A 27,177-nucleotide genomic window follows, 5' to 3' on the forward strand; every position below is an offset into this window, starting at 1 on the left:
AGCATATGCGAGCGTCCATGATGATGGTCACGATGGTTGCGGCCTCCTGGCTGCTTGCAAAGCTGTGGGTGACCAACCACAGCTTTTGCGGGTGGCCAGGTTATGGTCGCGATGGTCATGACCATCGTGACCATCGGGGCTTGCGACGAGACCCTTGTGGTAGGGTCTCATCCATCACAAGCCCCAAAGAGCTTTCTGCTCTAACAGAGCAGGAAGCTCTCCACTGACATCACTGGTGATGTCAGTGGTGCCTCCCACAAACGGCAAGCATTTCTTCGGGAACACCTCTGTTTGTGTAGCTACCCCACTGCCCCGCCTACAAAACGGGGCAAGCTGTTGATCAACATCGACAGCCACCCCTTTTGTAGTGAGACACGGAGCGAGAGAATTTCTCTCTCGCTCTGGGGCTTGCACATGCGCGTGGCACGCAGCGTGCATGCGCAGTATCCCACCACCAGGCCCTGTGTTCCAAATATAAATGTTTTCATGTTGTAATAATAAAATCTACTATGCAACAAACTGGACTATTCCCTCTGAAATGAGCCATAATCAGCTGAAAGTGCAGATGAGATATTTTACAGTAACAAAAACAGCAACATTAATGTATTACAATGAGGCTTAACTGAAAATATTAAATTAGAAATATGATTTTTGCAGATGCTTTTATTTATTTATATATTGATCACCTTGACTGATCCCTGTCTCTTCTCATGAGATGTTCCCTGGAATTCATGTCAGGTCTGAACAATATGATGAAACATTTAGGAAGAAACATACAGATCACCAGAGCCCAACTGGATGCCAGGATGGCAAATATTTCCATGGCCACAGTGTATTTTCCCTGAGCACTGAGGGAGGCTGGGATAAAGGAGACCCAGACACTGAGGAAGGCCAACATGCTGAAAGTGATAAACTGGGCCTCATTGAAGCTGTCAGGGAGTCTCCGAGCCAAGAAGGCTACAATGAAGCTAATGGTAGCCAGAAGAAACAGGTAACCTAACATGGTCCAGAATGCAATGGGTGATCCCTCATTACCCTCAACAATAATGAGTCCTGGTTTTATTTGTGTGTTGTATTGTGGGAAAGGAGGGGTGAGTGACAGCCAAGTGACACACAAGAGGAACTGTAAAAGAAAACAAGTAAAAATGATCATGTAGGACACTTGAGGTGTGGTCCATCTTCTCAGGCTGCTGCCCGGTCTGGTGGCCATGAATGCAAATACCACCATGATATTTTTTGCCAAAATACATGAGATACAAAGGGCAAAAACCAGTCCAAAAGCAGCTTGGCGTAGGAGACAACTCTCAGGTTGAGGATAACCAATGAAAACTAAAGAGCAGAGGAAACACATAGACAGAGACACCAGCAGAATGCAGCTTAAAGAGTAATTGTTAGCTTTCACTATGGGTGTGTCCTTAGAGTAGATGAAAAGCATTAAAATAGAAACAGGAATGACTGAGGACAGTATGCTTGAAGTTGACAATACTGCTCCTAGTGGATCCTCATAGTGCAGGTACTCTACAGTCTTCTGTAGACATTTGTTTTTGTTGAGATTTGACCACTGGTCCCACGGACACTTCAGACAATCAACAGAATCTGAGAGACAGAATAGTTAAATTATGACATGTAACTTTTAAAAAAAATGTAATTGAAGACATTTAATTATATTATTATAGCAAGAAACAAAGGACTTGAGGACATCTACATTCAGTCATTCTGAATATGTGTATTTACTGTATCTCCTAATGTTTTACTCACTAAAAATAGTACAAATCGATGTGGATAACATTAATGGTTTTTTTTTTTAAAGAACTGTCCAAACAATTTATAGTTGGTTGTTTTCCAATAGCACGTTGGACAAATGATTTTGAATTATAACAGCGATGACCTCCTGGTAATGACTTTACCCAACATCTTATGGGATTTATGTTGCTGTACCTCGTCTTTCAGGTATATTATTCTCCTGTCTATTCACATTGTTTTCAAAAACAAAATATCATATTGACCCAATATCTAATTTCACTTTATTTTAAAAGACAGGAAAAATCACATTAACAAATTATTATTGGACAAGTGATCTTAGACAATGAGGGAAACAATATTGAACTTTATCATAGATCTACTTTGGTATAAAAAGAAAAAAATACAAACATATTTCAAACAAATACTGTATAGAATTGCCAAGATAAATTTCTGGCACGGGTACAGCCAATAACCCCCTTCCCCCTTACATTTGCTTATTACTGAGTTTGTGTGCCATCGTGCTTCTGAATGGGGCATGGCCACATTGTGTTAGGGGAAAGACTGTGCGTCTGACTGTTGTTTGATGTGTTAGAAGCAACAGACCACCACTACAAAGTTGTCATGAATTTCCATGTCCCTGCCACATCATGCCTACCTCATCCACATTATGCCAACCCCAGCAAATCATATCTCTCTTGACCTTATGCCACCTCAGCCAATCATACCACCCCCAGCTACATCATGTTAAGTTTTCTTCTCCCAATAGTGATGTTTCTATTTACCAAAGGTGCTCCTTGCCTTCCTAAATTTGTCAAAGCAGCAGTGAGAGCTGCCAGGCGTCACCACCCTGGACAAGACAGATACAGTATCACAAGATAATAATTGTATGATCTTGCTATAGCAATAGCTCTGTGGCCAATGCTCTCTATCACTAATTTGTCATAGAATGTGGAATACAAGTAGCACATAGCTTAGTCCAAAGGCTCCCAAACTCTGCCATTACAGTCCAGGTTTCAAAGATATCCCTGCTTGAGTCCAGATAGTTAATCCAAATTGACTGAGGTACTATTTAAGTCACCAGTGCTCACACATGGATATCCTGAAAACATGGGCTGTAAGGGCAGAGTTTGGAAACCTCTGTATTAGTCATCATAACTTGTAAAGAATACAGTGACAGGTGGTGGTGTGCGCACCTACACAGGTAAATCATGAATCTTTTTTTTTAATGAAAGATTCAGAAAAAAAACAAATAAAAAAAACAAACAATTGAGGTGGGTTTCAGCAGGTTCTGGGTCATAGTGTCTTATAACTGCCCATGTTCCTCTGGAAACTGCTGTTCTTTCTACAGTGGCTGGTTATTGATTTAGTTTCCTTCTGTAAAAGTTCTAGTTCAACCGATTTGATAAAAAATAATTATAATACTGTGAATGTTCTGTTGTTTCAAATTGTTGAAGGCTATTCTGCAGGTTGATAATGTTTGGTTGATTGCACAAAGTTGATTAAGTTATAAGAGCAGCATAAGATTTATATTAATCCAGAACAAGAGTTTAACTTCTTGTAATGTCTCTTAATATTTCAGGACGTATCAGCAGGTCCATCACTCACCTGTCTGGTTAGATATTTCTCCTTGTAGACAGGGGACACATTCAAAGCAACACACAGGTTGTCCTCTTATAGTCGCCTTCCTGGTACCTGGGAGACAGCTCTCACTGCAGACTGAGCGAGGGACCTGGTGATAGGACACAAGGTTTTGATTTTTGTTTTTGAAAACCAAAGGTTCACAAATTAATAAATCTTCTTAGTGTGCCATGCAATTCAACAAACCTAGATTAACACTAGTGTTCATGATGCCAGTACACAAACTAATTTGCTGAAGTATTGGCTCCTGTGCCCACTTCCTCTGTAACTATATTGTCAGCAGCTGAACGTTTTGGCTGTTGCAGTGCATTTACTGTAGTTGCCACTCTAGGTAATTGTCTCAACTCATCGTAAGACAAGCTCTGTACCAGGGTATTGATATGATTTATCTGACAGCGGCAGCCCAACATGGGTGAAAATCCCAAACGGCGATTAAGGTAAGTAACCCTAATCTCCCCACCCACTAACCCTAACCCTCCCTTAGGGGTGCCTAACCCTAACCTCCCCCCCAGTGCCTAGCTCTAATGCCCCCTCTAAGCGCCTAAACCTAACACCCCCCTTCCCTGCTGCCTAAACCTGTTTTCCTGGGGGGTGCCTAACCCTAACCTCCCCCCGGGGGTGCCTAACTCTAAACCCTCTTCTCCTAGCCTAAACCTAACCCTCTCGGGTATGTGCCAAACCCTAAATACCCCCAGGAGTCCCTAACCTAACCCTCCCCTCCCGCGGCTGTCCGCGCCCGGTGCCCTGCTTACCATCGATCGGGATTACCGGGCGTTGGGCTCCCAGCGTAGGTAAAATAAAAGGCATCAGGATTTTGATGCCTGTCATTTAACCCTTGCCAGGATTAGACAGTCGAAAAGTATTACAGTACAGTATATAGGTAGAGTAAAAGGAGGACCTTCATTCAAATCATGACTTTCCTGCAGATCAGTCAACAGATGACTAGCAACAAAGAGTCACACTGAATGGATTTTCAGATGTGGGAAAAAACAAATATCCAATAATTTTTTTTGCACTGTTGTCAAACATGCTTGTGGCCACAAATGTGGGAAATTGAGACAATTTGCATCAAATTTTCATTGTGGCTGAAACATGCAAGGCCTGGATATCCACAGGACAACACAACTCTGCCTAGAAACATACTGTACTCTCTCTAACCTTCCTTCTCTGCCACTCTAAAAGGACAAACCCAAAAAATAAATGTTGTAGATCCAATGATCACTTTAGACTGACAATTGTGATTCAAATACAAGTAAATCAATTAAATCAAATCAAATACAAGTGAATCAATGCTAGAGAAGATGGATCTGAGGGTATTTCAAAGCCTTGGTAAACCACATATGTACTGAGGGCCTGATCAGCACGGTTCGCAAGGCTGCGTTCGCACGCACACACCCAACAGCTGCAAATCTATGCAAATGAGTGCAATGGCAATACGATCGCAGCACTATACAAGGCCGCCCACCACAGTTTCCAGTTGCCCACTTCCCTTTACTTACATCCGCAATGCCTTTCGCAAGTGTTCGAAAACATCGGTAACATCGGACCCATATGCACAGTTGTGGTTGACCATGACTTCACTCTCAAACTGCTAAACTTCATGTCAGTATCCACAGCACAGGGTGCGTATGCCACTCCTGAGACTTAATTATGCACGGTGTCCCAACACAAAGGCATGCCTGCGTTCTACCAAACCCCCCCAATTACCACCCTCAAACAGCACTTCCTGTCAGTCACTATAGGAAGGCTCTGCGTACACTCTGCCATCCCTTACCCGATCGCAATAGCTATTATGCACGTGCGCAGAGCGACTCATATGCATTCACAGAACGCAAACATTGACCAGGTGCATGTAAACACGGCCTCGCGATCCAAGCTGAATCAGGCCCTGAACTTACTCTTCTAGTCATCGCAAAGGCCATTCCCTTGATTTTGTTTAGTTTTTGATTTCTTTAATGACTCTTTACACCCCTCGGACCATCACTGTCACAGGCTTCCCCACCACTGTAACCCATCTGCTGCTCTACTCTACCTACCAGATCTCCTCTTAGTTACATGCAGAAACATAACCTCTTTCAATTTTATTAACTTTCCAGATTAAATTATCTTCCCAACTTCTACATTATCCTCTCCTGATCTGGTAGTTACATTGACTTAACGGAATCAGTATGTAATATCGACAGCCGTGGACAGCAGCAGCATGGCAGGGGTGAAGATCCCGATCGTCCATTTCAGTAAGCAATGCTAACCCTACTACACCCCTAACCCTCCATTAAGGGTGCCTAACCCTAACCACCCCCCAAGTGCCTAACCCTAACCCCCCTCTAAGTGCCTAAACCTAACCCCCCCTTCCTCACAGCCTAACCCTAAGTATCCCAGGGGGGTGCCTAACCCCTAACCCTAAACTCCCCTGGGGTGCCTAACCCCCCCTTCCCCTAGCCTAAACCTAACACTGCCGGGGGGGTGCCTAATCCTCAATCCCACTGGGAGCCCTAAAACCTAACCCTCCCCCCACACAGCTGTCCGCGTCCTTCGCCCGGCTTACCTTCATTCGTTATGCCAGGCATCGGGCTCCCGGCATAGGTCTAATGACAGGCATCAGGATTTTGACATCTGTCATTAGTACGTTGCTGGGATTAGACAGTCGGGAAGCCGGCAGTCGGCATTGCGACCGTTGGCTTCCTGACTGCATCCCGACTTAACCAACCCTTAGCAAAATTCCTTGATTACAGTACAGGTTCCAGCTACTCTATAGTCTATTTGTCATCCATGGTCCATGCTATGGCAAACTAGATAAATGTAATGCCATGAAAAACTTTCTTGCACAGTACAATGATGTCAGGGGAAGTCATGTACCTGTAATAACTCTCTCAAATATACTTCTATCAACAGCTTTGTAACATTTCTGTAGAAACTGAAAAAAATTATATATTTCTAGCCCCATGCTTTCTAATGATAACTTTCTCTGTTGAACTATAAGGCAGAGTAGAGCACTTTCACAAGGGCAATAAATGGGCTCAGGATATTTTTTTAGACATCCTTAATGTCGACATGAGGTTGTCGACATGTTGCCTGATTCAGATCCTCGAGCTAATGCCATCGCAGCTGCAAATTCTCATGGGACCCAATAGCGAAATGCTAATAACTTACTCGCTATCCGGTGCTTAGAGATCCCCACTGAAAGCATCTCACATCCGCTGCTCACGCACAAAACTGGCAACATCAGAAATATTGAACACAGGTCCGGCGGCCATCAGCCTTCTGGGTAATGCTAAGCTGCTGCAGACACAGCGGGTCTCCAGAAACACAGAGGGCTCTCCTGCTGCCAGCAAGGATGCAGTAACTAATTTATTGACACCAAGAAATTAGTGTTGAAAAAGTGCGACACGCCTACATTTCTCTAGCCACACCCCATTACCTCAATCACCATGCACGTGCACAGTGTGACTTACATGAATGCGCTATGACCAGCATGTGCTCCATCTGCGCAAATATCGGAACTGGATGCAGAACTGAATCAGACCCTTGGTCGTAATGTTGACATGCAGCATATGGATATCAACCATCAACATGTCGACGCTGATGAAATGTCAACATAATCAGAATGTTGACAAAGCATTCCTATTGGTCTAGTGATGACGTACCTGGTACAGTGGGTCTGACAGGTCAGCTGAAGTGACTTCCAGTTAAATTTAAATGGAATGAAAGTCCATTGGCCGGTGCATGTGCATTAGGACTCCTGGGTCAAAAACCCGGAATTCAAGTCAACGCTGGGACAGCTGTATTCTGGAAGAGCCATCCCAGCAGCTAAGTGTACCTTAAGTATGGGCAGGATATATCTCAATCTAATTGTGATAAATAATATATCCCACCCTTACTGGTATGTCAAGAACAATGGTTGGTAAAAAAAAGCAGTTTGGTGGATCAACACCAACTCCAGAAGCTTTAGAGCCATGTACTCTGAGAGCTTAATTTCTGAACTGTTCCTGGTGCTGGAGGATGCCGACTGTATGGTAGATTTTGATTTATGCTATTTCTCTCTATACAGTAGGTTGAGTTTTGTATCCAGTATCTCCCCTATACCCATATATTGTATTTAAGATCCTCCAAACTCTGATTGTACTGTACACCCCCATTAATGATAAAATAAGACCTCTATTATGTCAGACCCATCTCTATTGTTAGACCATGAGCATGGATATAGATAGGTTATATGAGAAATATCACATAAGTAGGAAAAGATGATCAATTAATTGTGGAAATAACATAATAATCACTCTTCAGAAAGTGCTAAGCTCTAATAAAATCAGAAAACCTGTTCATACACTGATATTTATTTAATAATTGAGAACACGTGATCGATGTGAGGTGATAGGGATTATTAATACTCTATGAATAACAGTTAAAGCAGTATGTATAATAGCTCACATGCCGTTATAATATTGTTCTCTTTTATATATTTGGGTTTTTAGGCTGAGCCTCTTTTTCCTGATTTGGCATTTTCTAATACTGGGAGGTACAGTATGTCTTATCCACTCTACATTTCCACCACTTAGCAGAACAAAATGTCTTACTGAAAATTACACATTTTATTAAATAGCCTATAAACAATTTCTTATAGCACACTAGATAAAAAAAACTGCATGAAACTTCTCCTATACATGGTCCCACCTCTTTTTCCCCCATAGACCACAACAACCGACTTTTGTTAATGTTGAGAAAATGACCAGAAGATGCGGTGGTGTCATAACTGCCGACCTTGACCAGTCTGATAGTCCCTTCCTGGGTCAGCTGTAAGTTCACAATGTCATAGACGGCAGGAATTGCTCCACTATCATCAAAATAAATGTCAATTCCGCTGCCCAGAGTAACCCTCACATTCCTTATATAGTGCAGGAGCTGTAATGTAGATTATACATTATTATTATTATTATTATTATTATTATTATTATTAGGCAATTGACTATGGCAATAAATTTAGGAGACTCCACTGTTGCTCAATGATAGCAGATCTGACACATTTTGTTTTACCAAAGGACTCTTTTTAAAGACTATTTATTTGTCATAATGAATGGATTAAAACCATCAGAATTGGAATCATTAAGCTAAACACATGTAATCTCCACCATAAAAGGAACTTATTCTGTAAGGGGTGGGTACCGGGATGTTGGCGCTCGGGATCCCAGGGGTCAGAATCCCGGTGCTGGCATCCCGTCAGGGTTAAGGTACCGACACCTGTCAGGAGGTATCCAAACCTTTCCCCACCTCCTAACCCTCCCTCCCTGGTGCCTGAACCTAACTTCCCCCCTAGTGCCTAAACCTAATTTCCCCCTCCCTGCACCCTAAACCAAACCCACCCACCTAATGCCTAACCCTCAACCTAGTGCCTAACCCTAACCCTAATGGTAACCCCCCCGCTAATCCTGCTACTTACCTTTGGGATGCTAACAGTCAGGATGCCGATGCCGGGACACCTGACCAGTGTCGGGATTCTGGCACCGGCATTCTGACCATCAGAATCACCGCGGACGAGATATTGATGGCATCCCTTCTGTAAGGCTACCCTTATTTTGGAAAAGGAGCAGTTGAGCAAGCAAGGGAGTGAATGAAACCTTCCATAGATGATACCTTATAATGAAATGACCACTTACAGTACACCAGATAAGTAAGTGACTATCCAATATCTATAGATGCAGGTGTATATATAATTACATCTGGATTTAACAGATTTGTCAGAGGTTTTGTGTTCTAGTGACCTACTGTATATATAATACAGGTACCATTTTAGTGACCGTTATACAATACAGGCACCATTTTAGTGACCGTTATACTATACACGCACCATTTTAGTGACCATTATACAATACATGCACCATTTTAGTGACCGTTATACAATACAGGCACCATTTTAGTGACCGTTATACAATACAGTGACCATTTTACTGACTGATAAACAACAAAGGGAGAATTTTAGTGGTTGATGTACAACAAAGTGAACATTAGAGTGACCTATATACAATAGAGACCTTTCTAGTGCCTTATGTAAAATACAGACAGAATTATTGTAGCTTTTGGTGACATGTTTCCAATGATATGGATTTGGTTAACAATTCTTATCAGACACCATGGTATTCATTTACATAGGATGACCCTGGTCGCAAACCATAAAAAAACCATCCCTGCATCCTCCCCAAGTGTCTGCAGTGCTGCCGATCACTGCTGGTTGAGCAGCACAGCCGAAACCCTAACCCGGCAGCTGTTAAAGTAATTTTGTTAAAGTAAGTAAATATGATTTAATGCAATTTCCCCAGTTTAGTCTCATATTTCCCAGTATATTCTGATTTAAATTTAGATCCATTTCTACGTATCATGCTTCCTCATGCTGCCCAGATTGCCTCCCCTCCGGCCCTCCCTCCACTGTGATCATCTTGTCCTCTGTATTTAGCACAACCAGTACTGGGTCTCCAAAGCCCGGTGATGTTTATTTTTTATGGGGGGGGTTCCACACAATTTTTTTTATCACAGGTTTTTTTTTTAAACACAGAAGTACAGATGTGTCTCATTGATCCTATCCCTGCTTGTTCTTCAGCCTTTGTTTTTTGTGCACTGATATGAATATTTTAGAGGTGACACATTTAGCCTCAGAGCAAGGAGGATTTGGCAGGCAAGGATACAGAAGATGTCTTACTGTTTTTGGTCCTAGCAGGACCACTACTGACAAATGGTCTGTAGCTGAATCTCTAATTGCCACTATGTGTAGTATATGGCATTTTGGCAATGTTAAGTTTTTTGGCAGTAACTTTTCCCTTCATAGTTAGAGGAGATGTTGACTTTTTAATTGTGAAATACATTTTAGATTTAATGTGCCCTTTATTACACCTTCTTTACTCTTTGACCTCCATTTAAAGTAGATGTCGAAGTACTATGGCAGCCAGCACTAGTCTGTGATTGCTCTTCTTTTGACTAATCCATGATTGATTTAATAAAAAGAAAAGAAAATAAATAAAGATAGCCATTGTAGTTGGACGTCACTGCCAACACACCAAGTAAATGTACAATGAGACAGGTAAATGAGAGATGGTTACCTTATCCATGCAGTTTTATGAAAATTGGAGATTTTGGGGTGCAGCTAATGGGGACATGAAAACACCCTGTAAGTATAGTAATATAAGATGCCTCTCCTAGACACACACTCTTAAGATACTTTTTAAAGTGAATTATATAAGACTGCAGTGTTCATTTACACCAGAATTGTTTTTATCCATTTTAAATATATTGGGGTGCATGTAACAGGACAACAAAACACTCAGCAAGTACAGTAATATATATTGCCTCTCTAAGACACACACTCTGGAAATACTATTTAAATTGAATTATAAAGATTACAGATTATTTTGACAATAAGAAGAAAATGCATTTTTTTCTACTCTGATTATTTAGGTCTGCAGCTAATTAGGTCATGTAAACTCACAATAAGTACAGTAATATATGCTGGATATTTAATAATGAAGGAGAATGGGAGGATCAAGTGTGAGGGGTATTGCCAACACCACTGTGACAGAGGTCTGCCTTGGTTGCAGAGATTTGAGCATTGCTGGAATACTGAAGTCATTGGACCAGACCAGACACATCACAGGATCACTACATCAAAGTTAAACATTATATCTTAGTGAACTCAAGCAAAAGATAAATATAAAGAACTGTATTGGCTAGAATTATCTTTTAACACAATATTGCAGAGTATTTGTGTAATAGTACGTTCGTAGCTTTACCTGCCATGGCTTAAAATTTACATTTTCTTTACAGCTCGTAGAAGATAATGCTCCTTCTCTTGATTTGCAGTTTATCAGTTCTTCCAAAGCTTTGGCCACAACATGAACAGCAGCATAGTAGCCATGATTAAATGATAAACTGTTGATGTACATGAAGCTGTTCTTGATGCTGTCTATACTCTCTGCTCCTGTGCACTCTTTCACTGTGGGATCCAAAGACCTGGTCATGTTTTTCTGATACAAAAACTTACAATTAAAGAGTTTCTCCCAATATAAGTTCACCCAGGACTCTATCAAAGATGGTTGGATGTCATTAAGATAGTTGCTGTATCCTGGAATCACTATGTTGGTGATGCGTAAACCAATGGACCCTGATAAAATCTGATCAAAGACTCCAGATGAGAACAAAGTAGACATTGACCAACCAGCATTGGAGACTAAAATCTTCCCTTTGATTTTCTATCTCAACATCTCATTCATGATAGGAACCAAATCAACATCAACAGAAAAGATAATGACAACCTTTACTGATGACTCTTTGATGACCTTGATTATGTGAGGAGCATTGCGGTCTGGTTGAGATAAATGAATATATTCAGGGAAGGCCACACATGCCCCAGCCTTTATTATCTCTTCCCTGATTGGCTGAATTCCCTGTAGGCCATAATCATTATCTGCAGCCAACAGCCCAACCCAGGTCCAACCGAAGTGCAGAATGAGTTTAGCCAGTCCCTTAGACTGTTCCTTATCACTGGGAACACTCCTGAAAAAGGAGGGAAACTTAATGCGATCACTTAGGAGAGAGATACTCGATGATGCACTAATCTGGAAAAGAGAAAGGAAATTGCATATTTGTATATAAATTTACTAAAGTGAGAGATTCTACTTAACATTTAACTTGCACCTTCTAGAAGATAAAAGCTATAATCTGATTGGTTCCTATGGGCAACATATCCACTTCTAAAAACTCTCACTTTAGTAAATATATCCCCCATGATTTCAAATTCTTCATGTACTTGGTCCATTTGTAAATGCATATCTTATTTCAGTCAACAAAATATGCGTTTTATGGTGTATCACAAATTGAAACCTTTAGTCAATGTTTAGAAATAAAATAAAATACAGAATCGGAATAAACAAAACTTACAGCGCTAAAGAAATAATATATGTTAATACAGTAGTACATCCCTTAAATGTAGGCAATGTTGTCTTATAATAGAATGGAGTCGAGCAGAGTTTTTCCTTCTGGGTAGAGTCCTGGATTTAACAGTCGCTTGGTCAAATCATAAGGGGAGACATCAAAAAAATAGAGACCAATGTGTAGTAATGTTTAAAGCCACCAAAAAGAAATTATCATTCAGGGTAGGATGACTATTATAGAATAATGTATCATAGCGTACCCCACTCACATCATAAGTGGGGGGTAAGTGTGGTAAAAGGTATCTTTGTACAGGAAATCTTCTTTAGAGAGTTAGCGTACCCAACTCACTTCTCACTATTATAGGCAAAGATATATAAAGGAATCTTTTTTATTGTTCTATCCCACTGGACAAAAGCCATGATCTGATGTGTATTAGCCTTCCCAGTATGGTTTTAATGGCTAATTTGAGTGAGACACTAGATGGCGTACCCCAACTCACACCGTGTCGTCGATATTTAATCATATATGGGTATCTTTATGTAGAAAGTGTGGATTCATACCCCAACACACGTGAGATAGAGTGACAGAACTCCCATAAAGGTATCTTTTCCCAGCATTCAATCCTTCAATATGGGTCCTCAAAAATGTAGCTCCATTATGTATATGAGCAAACAGGAGCATTTTCAACCCAAAAGGTTTTAATAATTTAAAAACATGTTTATCCCAAAGCATATAATAGCATCAAAAACAAGTAAAATAGTGCATAGAAAAACGAAATAAAAAAATCATAAAACAATATACAATAAATATTCAGAGTAAGAACATGTAGGAAAAATGGGTAATCCAAAAAAAAGTTCAAGTATTGAGCTACACACACACTTAGTATGTTTTGGGATAAACATGTTTTTTTAATATACACAAAAAGAAATACAAGTGTTCAACTCCAAATTAACTGATTATATATAACTAAACACATTCTTGCAGTAAATAGAGGTTTTTGGCATAATCTTGGCCATGGTTATGGGCCTACCCACCACATCTGGGTAACCTCTGTAGGGTAAGTCCCTAACATACTAGGGTTTAAATCCAGAGCACAGGATGCCCCCAAACTAGCCCAGCTAAGCCACCCCAAGGTACTGCTCTAATAAGAAAAATGAAGTGTTTTCTTAATAGAGCATTGCCCTATAGAGGTTACCTGGATGTGATGGGTAGGCCCGTAACCTTGAGCAAGATTATGTAAAAAATCTATATTTACTGCAAATATGTATTGTCATGACCAAGGTTTCTCGGCATGGTGGTCGACGGGTAATACCTGTGAGGTCGCTGTGGCGGGGGGTGTCTGGAGGTGGTGCTGGTGTTTGGCGAGGGGCATTGGCTGTGCATGGTTCTGTGCGGGCACAATGTCACTCTGGGCTGGTGAGGCCTGGTGGTGCTTACGTTCTGCCCGGGATGGGTGCCACCATCTTGTCTCTGGCCATGGGATTCAGTTGCCCATTCCTGGTGGCTCACGTGCTCTCTCTCCGGCCAGTCATGGTACGGCACTTGGTATTTAGAGAGGTCCAGAGCCTCCCTTCACTGCCAGTGCAATGTGTTTCTCAGCGACAGCTGAGAGAGAGTTCCTGTGCTCATTACCTGCCTCCTTGGAAATGCTACTAGCCTGTTTACCTTGCCTGCTCCAACCGCTGGACTTCCCTGCACCCTCCATTTACCTTCTTCCTGCCTGAGTACCTGAGTCTGCTGTCACCTTGCACCTTGCCTCCACTTACACTCTGCTGGATTATATCTCCTCTGCCTGCAAATCATTTCAGCTCACCATACCTGCATACTGGACTATTCCCTGCCTGTCACTATCTGGACATTCTCCCATTTGCTTCACTACAGTTCCCAAGTGCACTTCAGTGCTTTGCCTGGACTTTTTCTTTTACCATATTCATGTCTACTAAACCATTCATTAAAAGTTCCACATTTTCATTTAAATCTGCTTCTGTGTCCACTCCTATCACCACCCGGGGTCCCCAACAAAACCAGAACCTCACAGTTTGAATTGGCCATGGAACAGGAGTCTGGAGTGGATTTATTTCGGTGTATTGCAGGCCGTTTGGAAGACCTGGAAGATATGCAGCACCAAATGGCTCAGTTTCTACAGGAGATGTCTAAATTACAAGATAATCTGCAAACCTCGTTATCCACCCCTGGGGTATCAGCAAAAACACCTGTTCCAGTGCCTGGAAATACGGGGAACAGGGTATCCTCCCTGTTTACACCTTCCTATGCCAAGCAAATTTGACGGCAACTCTAAGCTCTGTCTTGGGTTTCTGAATCAGTGTGATATACATTTCACCTTACAGCCTGATAACTTTCCCACTGCAAGAGCTAAAGTGACATACATCATGTCTCTGTTGTCCAGCCCGGCCCTGGATTGGGCTTCCCCACTCTGGGAGTGTTCAGATTCTTTGCTGGATAACTATGCAGACTTTGAATCATCATTCAGGAGGATTTTTGATGAACCTGGATGCACTGTATCAGCATTGTCCAGTATCGTGACCCTGAGAAAAGGAATACATCCTGTCAGCCAATATGCCATACAGTTTAAAATGTTGGCATCAGAGCTCAAGTGGAATGAGGAACCCCTTACCTTAGCCTTTTGGCATGGACTTTTGGACCGACTAAAGGATAATCTGGTCACCCGTGAGCGTCCCACTAACTTAAATGAGATGATTTCACTCTGCAACAAGATTGGCCTACGCTTCAGAGAACATCAGGCTGAAAAGCATAGAACTGACCGGCAAAGGTCATCTACTCCTCCCTTGCCTACCTGTCCATCCCCTTCCCCTATGGATGAAGAGCCTATGCAGGTGAACCATACAAATCTTTCCAAAGAATAACGTCAGAGAAGGATATTAAAAAACTCTGCCTTTACTGTGGAGATTTACATCACCTGGTGGCCTCCTGCTCCCATAAATCGGGAAATGCATGTTCCTAACTGACGCTGGGGACATCAAGTTAGGAGTTATGAGCCCATCCCCAAATACTAAAGATTTATTAATTATCTTAGCTATAGATCTCAAGCCTAAAACTGTCTTTGTTACTGCTCTACTAGATTCTGGAGCAGCCGGAAATTTCATGATCTCCAGCTTAGTTGACAAACTACAGATTCCTTGTTCATCTCTCAATCACTTGATTTCCCTGACTGCTGTAGATGGACAGCCTCTAGCTAATGGAGTGGTCACCAAAGAAACTCAACCAGTACTAGTCCGTATTGGAGCACTCCATTCTGAGTCTTTAAAGTTCTTTGTGATACCTGAGGCTTCCCAAGAAATCATTTTAAGACTACCCTGGTTACACCAGCATAATCCCAGGATAGACTGGTGTTCAATGCAAATTCTTTTCATGGGGGGCTGACTGTCAGAAATCCTGTCTTCCCAAGATACGACCTGTAAGGAAAACAGTTTAATTAATATCTCCAGCAATTCCTAAGGAGTACCAGATGTTCGCTGATGTTGTTTCCAAACAACAGGCAAATGTCTTACCTCTTCATAGAGAATGGGATTGTCCAATCGATCTGTTGCCTGACAAGATGCCACCTCGTGGTCGCACCTATCCTCTATCCTTGCCTGAAACCAAAGCTATGTCTGAATACATCCAGGAGAACCTAGCAAAAGGATTTATTCATCTCTCCAACTCTCCTGCCAGAGCTGGGTTCTTTTTTGTCGGCAAGAAGCATGGTGGCTTAAGACCTTGTATAGACTACCGGGGCCTTAATGATATAACGGTCAAGAATCGATATCCACTTCCATTGATCACAGAGTTGTTCGACAGAGTTAAGGGGTCCATCATATTCTCAAAGTTAGATCTGAGAGGGGCCTATAATCTCATCCGTATTTGCGCAGGTGATGAATGGAAGACTACCTTTAATACCAGAGATGGAGATTTTGAAAACCTTGTGATGACCTTTGGGTTATGCAATGCCCCTGCTGTCTTTCAGGGCTTTGTTAATGAAATTTTCTGGTACTTGTTATATGTCTCAGTTGTTGTCTACCTGGATGATATACTGATTTTTTCGTCTACTTTAGTGGAACATCATAAACAAGTGAAGGAAGTATTAACCCATCTGAGGAAGAACCACCTCTATTGCAAATTGGAGAAATGTGTCTTTAGCGTACCCAGTGTGTCATTCCTTGGTTACTTCATCTCTGGCTCCAGTCTAGAAATGGACCCCAAGAAGGTGCAGGCGATTTTGGATTGGTCCCGGCCTCAAACCTTGAAAGCCATCCAGAAACTTCTTGGGTTTGCCAACTACTATAGACACTTTATCAAGGGATTTTCATCAGTGATTGCTCCCATTACAGCCCTCACCCATAAAGGCGCTAATCCTGCCCTATGGTCACCTGAGGCAGAAACAGCCTTCCAGCTTTAAAAACAAGCCTTTATTTGTGCTCCTGTTCTTTGACAACCAGATCTGGATAGGCCTTTATTATTGGAAGTGGATGTGTCATCAGAAGCTGTGGGTGCAGTCCAATCCCAGCATTATGAAGACAATTGAGTTCATCCCTGTGGGTTTTTTTCCAAGAAATTTTCTCCTGCCAAAAGAAATTATGCTATAAGTGAACAAGAAATCTTGGCAGTGAAGTTGGCATTAAAAGAGTGGAGATACCTTCTGGAAGGGGCTAAATTTCACTTGATTGTCTTCACTGACCAAAGGAACCTCCTCTTCCTCAAGAATATCCAGTGTGTGAGCCCTCGTATGGCCAGATGGGCAATATTATTTGCTCGTTTCCAGTTCCAACAATTTGGAGATCCAATGTAATGCCCCTGTCTTGGAGTCAAGAGTGTTCACCACCATACAGTTACAGACTTCTACTGGGAAGAATAGAAATATGGAAAAGAAACACCGAGTGCAGGTGTCAGCAGCAGGCGTGGAAATCAGCTTAATGAAGGTATTCCCAAACCTTCCAATAACCAAGCATGCAAAAAAAAGTAAAGCAATCTAATACACTTGCGCTAAATATACTTAGCATCCCCAAATTCAGATGGTACAGTATGTATTCAATTGTCCTGGAGTATTTCCCTCAAGGGACATCCGTCCATAGAAAACAGGAGAAGGAAAATATATTGAAGTACAATTTTAATATGTGAACAACAATGAATAAAAACAGATCATGGGGAATCCTCTAGTGGCTGCAAATGAAACAATTACAGAATGAAAGTGAGAACTGATAACGGACAGTTCTTAAGAGCATAAGTTGTAAATATCACCGATATTCGACAATGGTCCATTATGTACCTCTAAAGAAACTGCCTACTGCTCCTGGCTTGGCTCATCTGGTCATCCAACACATATTCCGTCTCCATGGTTTCCATAGTTTCAGATCGTGGTGCTCAATTTGTAGCAAGATTTTGGAGAGCCCTATATTCTGTTCTACAAGTAAAACTAAACTTCTCCACGGCTTTTCGTACCCAAAGTAATGGATCCACAGAGAGGGTTAATCAAGACCTTGACACCTTCCTGATAATTTTTATGTCATCTTTTCAAGACAATTGGTCTGTATTGCTGCCATGGGCTGAATTTGCACATAATGCCTCCTATCATTCGTCTACAAACCAAACTCCATTCCAAGTCATTTACAGCCTTCACCCTCGGGTTCCTGCATTTCAAAGCCTGCCTGTCTTTGATGTACCAGCCGTGGAGGATACTGTATGGAGATTTGCAACTATTTGTACTCAAGTACGTACTGACTTGGAGAAGGCGTCCTCTCGCTACAAACTTCAGGCAGATAAAAAGCATAGGAAGGTGCCATGCATGCAAGTTGGAGACCAAGTCTGGTTGTCCACCCAAAACCTACGGCTCAGAGTACCATTGATGACGTTTGCTCCACGTTTCATTGGACCCTTCTCCATCATTGAAATAATCAACCCTGTGGCTTATCCCCTTCAGTTGCCCTCTTATCTGAAAATCCCCAATTCTTTTCATACTTCCCTACTTAAACCCCTGGTGCTGAACAAATTCACAGAGTTCTCCCTGTTCCCTCTCGTATCCAGGCTGAAAGAGGCATGGAGTTTGAGGTCTCCCAGGTCCTGGATTCTCATGTACGCAGAGGGCGATTGCAATACCTGTTGGACTGGAGGGGTTATGGCCTGGAGGAGAGCTGTTGGACCAATGCCCAAGACATCCATGCTCCCGTACTCATCAAGAAGTTCCATGCTGCCCATCCTGAGAAGCCTGTGAGTGTCCTGAGGCCACCTATAAGGGGGGGCGGTACTGTCATGACCAAGGTTTCTTGGCATGGTGGTTGACGGGTAATACCTGTGAGGTTGCTGCGGCAGGGGGCATCTGGCAGTGGCACTGGTGTTTGGCAAGGGGCATTGGTTGTGCGTGGTTCTGTGCAGGCACATTGTCACTCTGGGCTGGTGAGGCCTGGTGGTGCTTCCATTCCACGCTGCTATCTTGCCTCCGGCCATGTGATTCAGTTGTCCAATCCTGGTGGATCACGTGCTCTCTCTGGCCAGTCACGGTGTGGTACTTGGTATTTAGAGAGGTCCAGAGCCTCCCTTCATTGCCAGTGCAATGTGTTTCTCAGCGACAGCTGAGAGAGAGTTCCTGTGCTCATTACCTACCTCCTTGGAAACGTCACTAGCCTGTTTACCTTGCCTGCTCCAACCGCTGGACTTCCCTGCACCCTCCATTTACCTTCCTCCTGCCTGAGTACCTGAGTACCTGAGTCTGCTGTCACCCTGCACCTTGCCTCCACTTACACTCTGCTGGATTATATCTCCTCTGCCTGCATATAATTTCAGCTCACCATACCTGCATACTGGACTGTTCCCTGCCTGTCACTATCTTGACATTCTCCCATTTGCTTCACTACAGTTCCCAAGTGCACTTCAGTGCTTTGCCTGGACTTTTACTTTTGCCATATTCATGTCTATTAAACCACTTATTAAAAGTTCCACATTTTTATTTAAATCTGCTTCTGTGTCTGCTCCTATCACCACCCCGGGTCCACAACAAAACCAGAACCTCATATGTATTTATTTATATATATAATCAGTTAATTTGGAGTTGAGAACTTGCATTCCTTTTTGTGTATATATCAATTGTCTCCACAGGTAGCACCTCCAGTTATATATATATATATATATATATATATATTGCAATAGAAGCACTGGTAAAGTGGTCACTGGCAGGTACATTTGTCCTAGGTTTTGGCCTATGTGTTCTAAAAAACCCCAGGAGAAGTCTGTTTTGCAATCAGACCAGATTATCGGCTTTTGGAAAAGCTGGTTTGGGTCCTTGGGGTGTGGATGTGAGGTGAGGGAGGGCTCCATCCACAGGCCACTCCAGGTTTTGGGCCTTTCAGCCTGGTAACAGGCTCATTAGGGCTTGCAGTTGGAAATGGCTAAGATAAGCATGCTTTGTTTGTGGCTGAGTGTCTCACACCTGGGGAAGTAGGCATGCAGGCTAGCATGTCCACTGACACTGTGTGATTACCCTGTAAGTACTGTGCACATGCAGGTATTGATGGTGAGGGCAGTAGGCCCAACCGTTCTGGTAGTGAGGGTACCCACTGTTTAGTTAGTGCCCAGATGGGCTATGGTTTTGTTTACGGTTTTATCTTGTTTTTGCATTTGGTACAATAAAGACTGGCACTGACCAGTTTGTACAAGAACCCCAAACTTGTGTCCTGTTTCCTCAGCTGCTGTGTGCATAAAGAGGGAGTCCATCTACCCCAGGAGAGGGACCCCTATCCTGACTGTGTCACAATTGGTGGAGAATGTGGGTAAATGCACACTGGAATTTGCAGCAAGAGGAAAAGTTCTACATGAAAATTTAAAGTGACAGACACCAATTTTTTGTATTGGGTATCAACTCGTGTTCTGTGAAGTCCATGAAGGTGGCATCGACAGATGCTTAGAAAAGACAGGGTTTGCTACAAACCTACACTGAAAGACAACATGGAAGACATTGTTAAGGCCTTGCTCCAAGCTAACAAAACTCAGCAGGAAACTAACAAAGCCTTGCAAAAAGCTACCAGACCTCAGCAGGAAAATACCAAAGCTCAGCAGGAATCTGCCAAAGCAGCCCAGAGGCAACAACAAGTCACCATGGAGGAAGCCCTGAGGCAACAACAAGTTGCCATAGAGGAAACCCACCAGGCCTTAAAAGACATGGTACAACAGTTAGTAGTCCGGTAAAGAGATGCTTCCAATGGACTTCCAAACAACACTTGCTCCATACGGGCTAGTCACTTTCTGCAAAAGAAGACCAAAAGTGATGATGTGGAAGCATATCTTATGGCATTTGAGAGAACCGCAGAAAGGGAGAGTTGGCCTAAGGAACAGTGGGCAAGTCTTGTGGCACCCTTCCTGTCTGGAGAACCACAAAAGGCCTACTATGATTTGTGCCTGGCTGATGCAAAGGACTATGAAAAGCTAAAATGGGAGATCCTAACTCGCTTGGGGGTCACCTCGTTTGTTCGTGCCCAACGAGTCCACCACTGGGAATTCCAAATGGAATAACCAATCAGAATGAACTCTATTTGCATACAACCAATCCATGAGAAGAATCCCTCCCATAATAACCCACAGAACATGACTTCCAATATTCACACAAACCTCCTTGAAAAAGGCCAAACCTGGCTGAAATGCGTTGGAGACATTGAGACTCTATCATTACCATTTGGAGATCTTTATACTTAAATCACTGCTGTATAAGGATCCACCAAACCACGGCTCGATCACCACCATGTGATCACAACCTGGAAGTAATAGACCGAGGAATAGACTGCTGCACGTAACCAAGCCAGTGCAACTACACGAGGAGAAGGAAGGACGCGGACTACAAGCAAGAATAACCAGCTGGAGGAAGGAGTGGACAGCAGCGAAACACAGGAAGGTAAGTCTCAAGTGTGGAGGGGGTATATGGTAATCGGCTTCATACAGCCCAAACCATAACATCCCTCCCCATCAACGTAGCAGTCACTCCGTGGGGCGGTGCTGGCAGGCACCAGGGTCCACGCGTACTGCTAGCAGTTGCACTAGGAGTGCCAAGCCATTTGAGAATAACCCCTCACTTGCCGACCAGTCCGTTCTCCCTTCCTCAAGAAACCTATCCCGGGCATCTCAGTACCAGCAACAGAACTGTATTGTCAGGTATCAGCGGGACGCCGCTGGTACCATCATCATTCTGCATACAAGACTTTTCCTTTATTTCCCCTGCATTTTCCACATATCAGGAATTCCCTCCTTGTGACTTTTTCCGGATTTTTGACCCATACATACAAATCATTAACTAAGTACTCTTTTCATTTCTACAATCAGCAGATTTTGATACTGATCTCCTCTGTATTTATTCATATAATTGTGTGCCAAACTGACAATTGATATTCAATTAATTTCGCTATATGTGTGTTACATGGTTTTTGGATATTTCTATTCATTTAGATTTAGATGTGCTACGTGTATTAATTCATTTAATCATTAGTCCAATTTTGTCTAATTTTCATTAAAGTATTTATTTATCTACATATTTATTTATTAGCAAGGCAAGTGTATATTGGATTAGGTTCCCAATTGAGAACATTAGAGCTGAGTGCAGTATAAAACTCTATTTATTTAATGCTATTATTGATGGTGAGGGCAGTAGGCCCTACCGTTCTGGTAGTGAGGGTACCCACTGTTTAGTTAGTGCCCAGATGGGCTAGGGTTTTGTTTACTGTTTTATTTTGTTTATGTGTTTGGTACAATAAAGACTGGTGCCGACCAGTTTGTACAAGAAACCCAGACTTATGTCCTGCTTCCTCAGCTGCTGTGTGTGTAAAGAGGGAGTCCATCTACCCCAGGAGAGGGAGCCCTATCCCGACTGTGTCACAATTTATATATATATATATATGTTCAGGGTGTGCAGTCTGAGGCCCATTTTCTATATAAATCCAATCAGTGCAATGTTTTTTTAATTATTAAACCTTTTGGATTGAAAATACTCCTGTATGCTCATATACATAATGGAGCTACATTTTTGAGGACCCATAATGAAGGATTGAACTCTTCTGGGAAAAAATACCTTTATGGGAGTTCTGTCGCTCTATCTCACGTGAGTTAGGGTACGAATCCACACATTCTACATAAATATACCCATATATGATTAAATATCGATGACACAGTGTGAGTTGGGGTATGCCACCTAGTGTCTCAGTCAAATTAGCCATTAAAACCATACTGGGAAGGCTTATGCACATCAGATCATGGCTTTTGTCCACTGGGATAGAACAATAAAAAAAGATTCCTTTATATATCTTCGCCTAGAATAGCGAGAAGTGAGTTGGGTACGCTAATTCTCTAAAGAAGATTCGCTGTACAAAGATGCCTTTTACTTATGATGTGAGTGGGGTACGCTATGATACATTATTCTATGATAGTCATCCTACCCTGAATGATAATTTCTTGTTGGTGGCTTTAAACATTACTACACATTGGTCTCTATTTGTTTAATGTCTCCCCTTATGATTTGACCAAGCGACTGTTAAATCCAGGACCCTACCCAGAAGGAAAAACTATGTTCTGCTCCATTCTATTATAAGTCAACATCGCCTACATTTAAGGGATGTATTATTAACATATATTATTTCTTTAGCGCCGTAGGTTTTGTTTACTCCGATTCTGTATTTTATGTCATTGTTGTGAATTGTGGTGAAATTCTTGCTGGAATATTTACAGAACTAGTGGCAGCTTGTTGGTACGGCCCTATTAGTTTTCTCCTTGTTCTTTTATTTGCATACAATGTTTAGAAATAACAGTTTAATTGTAATAAGAGACATAAGTCATTTATATTGTAAATTGTAAAAATAAACTTGGCTAAAATCATGGATACATAGGGCCTCATTCAGAGGCGGTCGTAGGATGCAAGCGGTCGCTCAGAAACATCACGTTCTCAGATGAAACAAAAGGTTATTTCTGTTATTCTACAGTTATAGCATTGACATTCTCTTGTCTTTATACCAAACTACAACCAGCATGATTTAACCCTTACATAATTTGAAGCATGGCTGGCAGGTTGCATTAGATACTTACAATGATCTAACTAAAGATAACTCCTTCCCTTTTTGGAATTTAACCCAAAATTTACATTCCCAAAAACAATATCTTCAGCTCAGACACTTTAACAATAAGATTAAGTAATTGAAGAATGAGCACTGTGGTCTTGGAGAAATCAGACTCTAGGATATTTATAAACTACTGTATTGATCGTTATATGGTCTGAATTGGCTACAAAAGAATACATCTGATCACTTCACATAGCTGTTGGAGGCACTGGCCATTAGAGGACACAAATCTCCACATTTAGTGGAGCTCCCCAAACCCTATGTTTTTTGGCTAGATAATATCAACTTAATTTCCTCATTCCCTCAAATTTCCAATGACTCCCAAATTCTTTAAGAGCCAAATCAAAACAGACGAATTCACCAAATTCTCTCTCCTGCTGCCTATTAGATAGTTGTCAATGAATAACCTTCATTCCAATCTGTCATTAACAGGAAATGGCATGTCCATAGTATGGAGTGCATGACTGGTACTGTACATAACTAGTGGAAATGTAAATTCTTCCAGAGCATTTATCAAAGCATGGGGACCACAGACATCATTATGGAACTGAGGACCTCATTCAGAGTCGGTCGAAGCGGCCGCACGGTTGTACGGAAAAAGGGGCCGGATATTCAAATGATTCCCTCGCAAGTTGCGTCCCTAAGTTCGGATCGGTAGTTGGCCGACCAAGGGGAGGAAGCGGTCGGAAGACAAAAAAATACGCCCCCTTCTCGTACACATTGCATGTCATCTCCGGGCATATAAGGATTAATCGAGACCATCGGGAACCATCGACACTGGTCGTAGAGCTTAAGGTTGACCATACCCTCTCTTAAGCTCTACTATCATGTCAGTGTAAAAACCTCCCATGTCACATGTGCCATGACGCTACTTTGTTAATTATGCACTCCCATAATCCATATGCACTCCCATAAAACGCCGTTCGCATAATGAGGCACGCCTGCGTTTGGATCTCCACTCCCCCGTTTTCAAGCACCTTCCCCTGTTACCACCCACAAACGCCTCAATCTGTCACTCAAACGACCGACCTGGCGGTGTTCAAGGAGAGAGAAATTTCTGATCGTAGCGGCTAGTTTGCGCACGTGCATTGCGAACTTTACACATGCGCAGTATAGCAAACATCGGTGGCGTACGACCGTGCGGCCGCTTCGACCGACTCTGAATGAGGTCCTGATTCTCATCGTCCATGTAACCATAGAGTTGCCCCATGGTGTTCTTGATACACAACCTCTTTTCTTCACATCTCCTTTCTCTTTATTTTATACTAGTAAATAAAATAACCTTGTGTTTTGCCTGGGTCACTTCAACCACTCCGCCTCCTCCCATCCCTGCCTCTTCCCATACCATTATACTTACCTCTTATTCCCAAGCCGCTTCTGTTCTGTCACTGTGGCTTGCATGAACATCACACCTAATGTGCATGTCACCTGCAGCAGGAACTGGGGATTGCCCCTTGCACATAAGGTGTGGTGTGCATGCACACCATAGCTGTGATTAGGTCACCATGCATAAGTGATGACCTACAGTCATTTTGATCAGGCTCCAATTTTATAATTCCAGATGGTATTTCATGATGTTCTTTTCTCCCTTCACTCATTCCTCCACCCCCGCACACACTTAAAATAGGTCAATTGAGAAGGCATCTCATACTAGTTTCTAAATGACTTTGACTGGGCCTAAAGTAAGCTTTCCTTGTGCTTTGTTCCATGTACATTGACCATTAATAAATATTTGATTAAAAAAAATGTAGGAAAGTTACATAGGGTATCATTCACCTTGGATCACAAGTCTGCAATCACACGTACCCGCAAGTTGTGATAATATGCAAGTGAATGCGATCGTCGCACTATACCAAGACACCCACAGCTTATAAATCCTCCCACTTCCCATTACATACATCTGCAAGTCAGAAAAAACATTGGTAACATCGAGTAACATCGGACCCATATGCAGAGTTGTGGTTGAGCTTGACATGTCTCACAACCTGCAAAGTTTCCTGTCACCGTGTAGAGCTCTGGCTGCGTATACCATCACTGAGGCCTAATTATGCACGCCTCTGTAATGGTGTTCAAATGCATATTCACGCCTGCGTTCCTTCAACCACCCCCCTCTCCACCCCCAAATGGCACTTCCTGTCAGTCATTTGTCCGTGCCACTACATTTCTGCTGCTTTTGAATTTGTGATTGCAGCGGCCGGTTTGCACACACAGACCTGCAGAACTGCGATCCAAGCTGAATGAGGCCCGTAGTCCATATTATTAAATGTTTGCTGCTAGAGGATAGATAAACAAAATATTCTTACCTGAGGGTATCTGAAGACCCCCAACATATTTGCCACTATAATTGAGTTGGTGGAAAAGTAAGATCCTATGACAGCACTGAAGACTGATTGCCCACGGCACCTGTAGTTGGGGATTACTTTGCTGGATTCAGATAATAAGTGCAAAGCTCCTTGTAATTCATAGTGAGGCACATTACACGTCGGATACACCTGTAATCCTAATGTCATGTTACCGAGAATACTGGGGTTCATGTTAATCACCTCTAAAGCAAACTGTGTGGCCAGAGTTTGATGATAGTAATCCAACCTGATTCTTCAGGACAGAAATAAAAACACTGTAAGTGAAAAAAGTTCATTATGCAGAAAAAAAGTTATAAAATTCTAAAACAGTGGCTTAGTAGAAATGGTGTAAATAAACTTAGAAAGATAGATGGTACAGTAAGCAGAGAAACAAATTGGAATCAGCCATTTTCACTGGAATCTGGATACTATAGGATCTACGTATATTCTAAGGTAGATAGAGAAGACATTCTGGGGAATTGACACTCTTTCCTTCATATTTGCCACCTCCATGCTTGCTCATCTGACCTTTCCAGCAGAGGACCAGAAGGACGAGTCCAGGTAGTTACAGTTTGTACACGTAGGGACTGAGGACCTCATTCAGAGTCGGTCGTTGCGGCCGCATGGTCGTACGCCACCGATGTTCGCTAAACAGCGCATGCGTAAAGTTTGCAATGCGCGTGCGCAAACTAGCTGCTGCGATCAGAAATTTCTCTCTCCTTGAACACAGCCAGGTCGGTAGTTTGAGTGACAGATTGAGGCGTTTGTGGGTGGTAACAGGGGAAGGTGCTTGAAAACGGGGGAGTGGAGATCCGAACGCAGGCGTGCCTAATTATGCAAACGGCATTTTATGGGAGTGCATAATTAACAAAGTAGTGTCATGGCACACGTGACATGGGTGGTTTGTACACTGACTTGATCGTAGTGCTTAAGAGAGGGTATGGTCAACCTTAAGCACTACGATCAGTTCCGATGGTTCCCGATGCTCGCGATTAATCCTTACATCCCAGGAGATGACGTGTGTGGTGAACGAGAAGATGCAGTTGCACTGACGCAGATGACCATGTTCAGATGGAGATCCTTTGCCGTCATGGGACTGGTGCAATCGCTGATGGACGGTGATGTGAGAGAAATGGTGTATCTTAATATGCTCAGGGGCAGCTTACAGCCACAGTCAGTGGACATATAAATACCATCGGCTGCAGCATAGAGATTAAATTGTGCTGTAGCAAAGGTCATAGTAGCTGATATATAAGTCCTCAAATATTCTCCCAGAGACCCATGCATGCGCAGTAAATTCTGGTAGTAGATTCTGGCACTGCCAAAGAGAGGAGGGGGCCCACACCGGGTCTGCACACTGGCCCCCTCCTCTTTTAAAACACCCATGGAGGGGTACTTATCAAATATATCTGTTAGGGAAATAGGCTCCAATAAGAACCTGT

At 42.5% G+C, this 27,177-nt stretch overlaps 1 protein-coding gene across 1 annotated transcript; it reads right to left on the reverse strand.

Annotated features, from left to right (window-relative positions):
* Positions 1–682: 682 nt before the first annotated feature.
* LOC148505892 (extracellular calcium-sensing receptor-like) lies at positions 683–25,978 on the reverse strand. Its single transcript, XM_088447615.1, has 5 exons — positions 25,697–25,978; positions 11,154–11,978; positions 8,053–8,280; positions 3,349–3,472; positions 683–1,596 (listed from the first exon to the last, which is right to left on the reverse strand). The coding sequence occupies exons 2-5, from the start codon at positions 11,568–11,570 to the stop codon at positions 683–685; spliced, it is 1,683 nt and encodes a 560-aa protein (XP_088303741.1). The 5' UTR covers positions 11,571–11,978; positions 25,697–25,978.
* Between the last annotated feature and the right edge of the window lie 1,199 nt (positions 25,979–27,177).

The sequence above is a fragment of the Taudactylus pleione genome, unplaced genomic scaffold (assembly GCF_031769625.1).
Source record: "Taudactylus pleione unplaced genomic scaffold, aTauple2 ptg000435l, whole genome shotgun sequence".
NCBI lineage: Eukaryota > Metazoa > Chordata > Amphibia > Anura > Myobatrachidae > Taudactylus > Taudactylus pleione.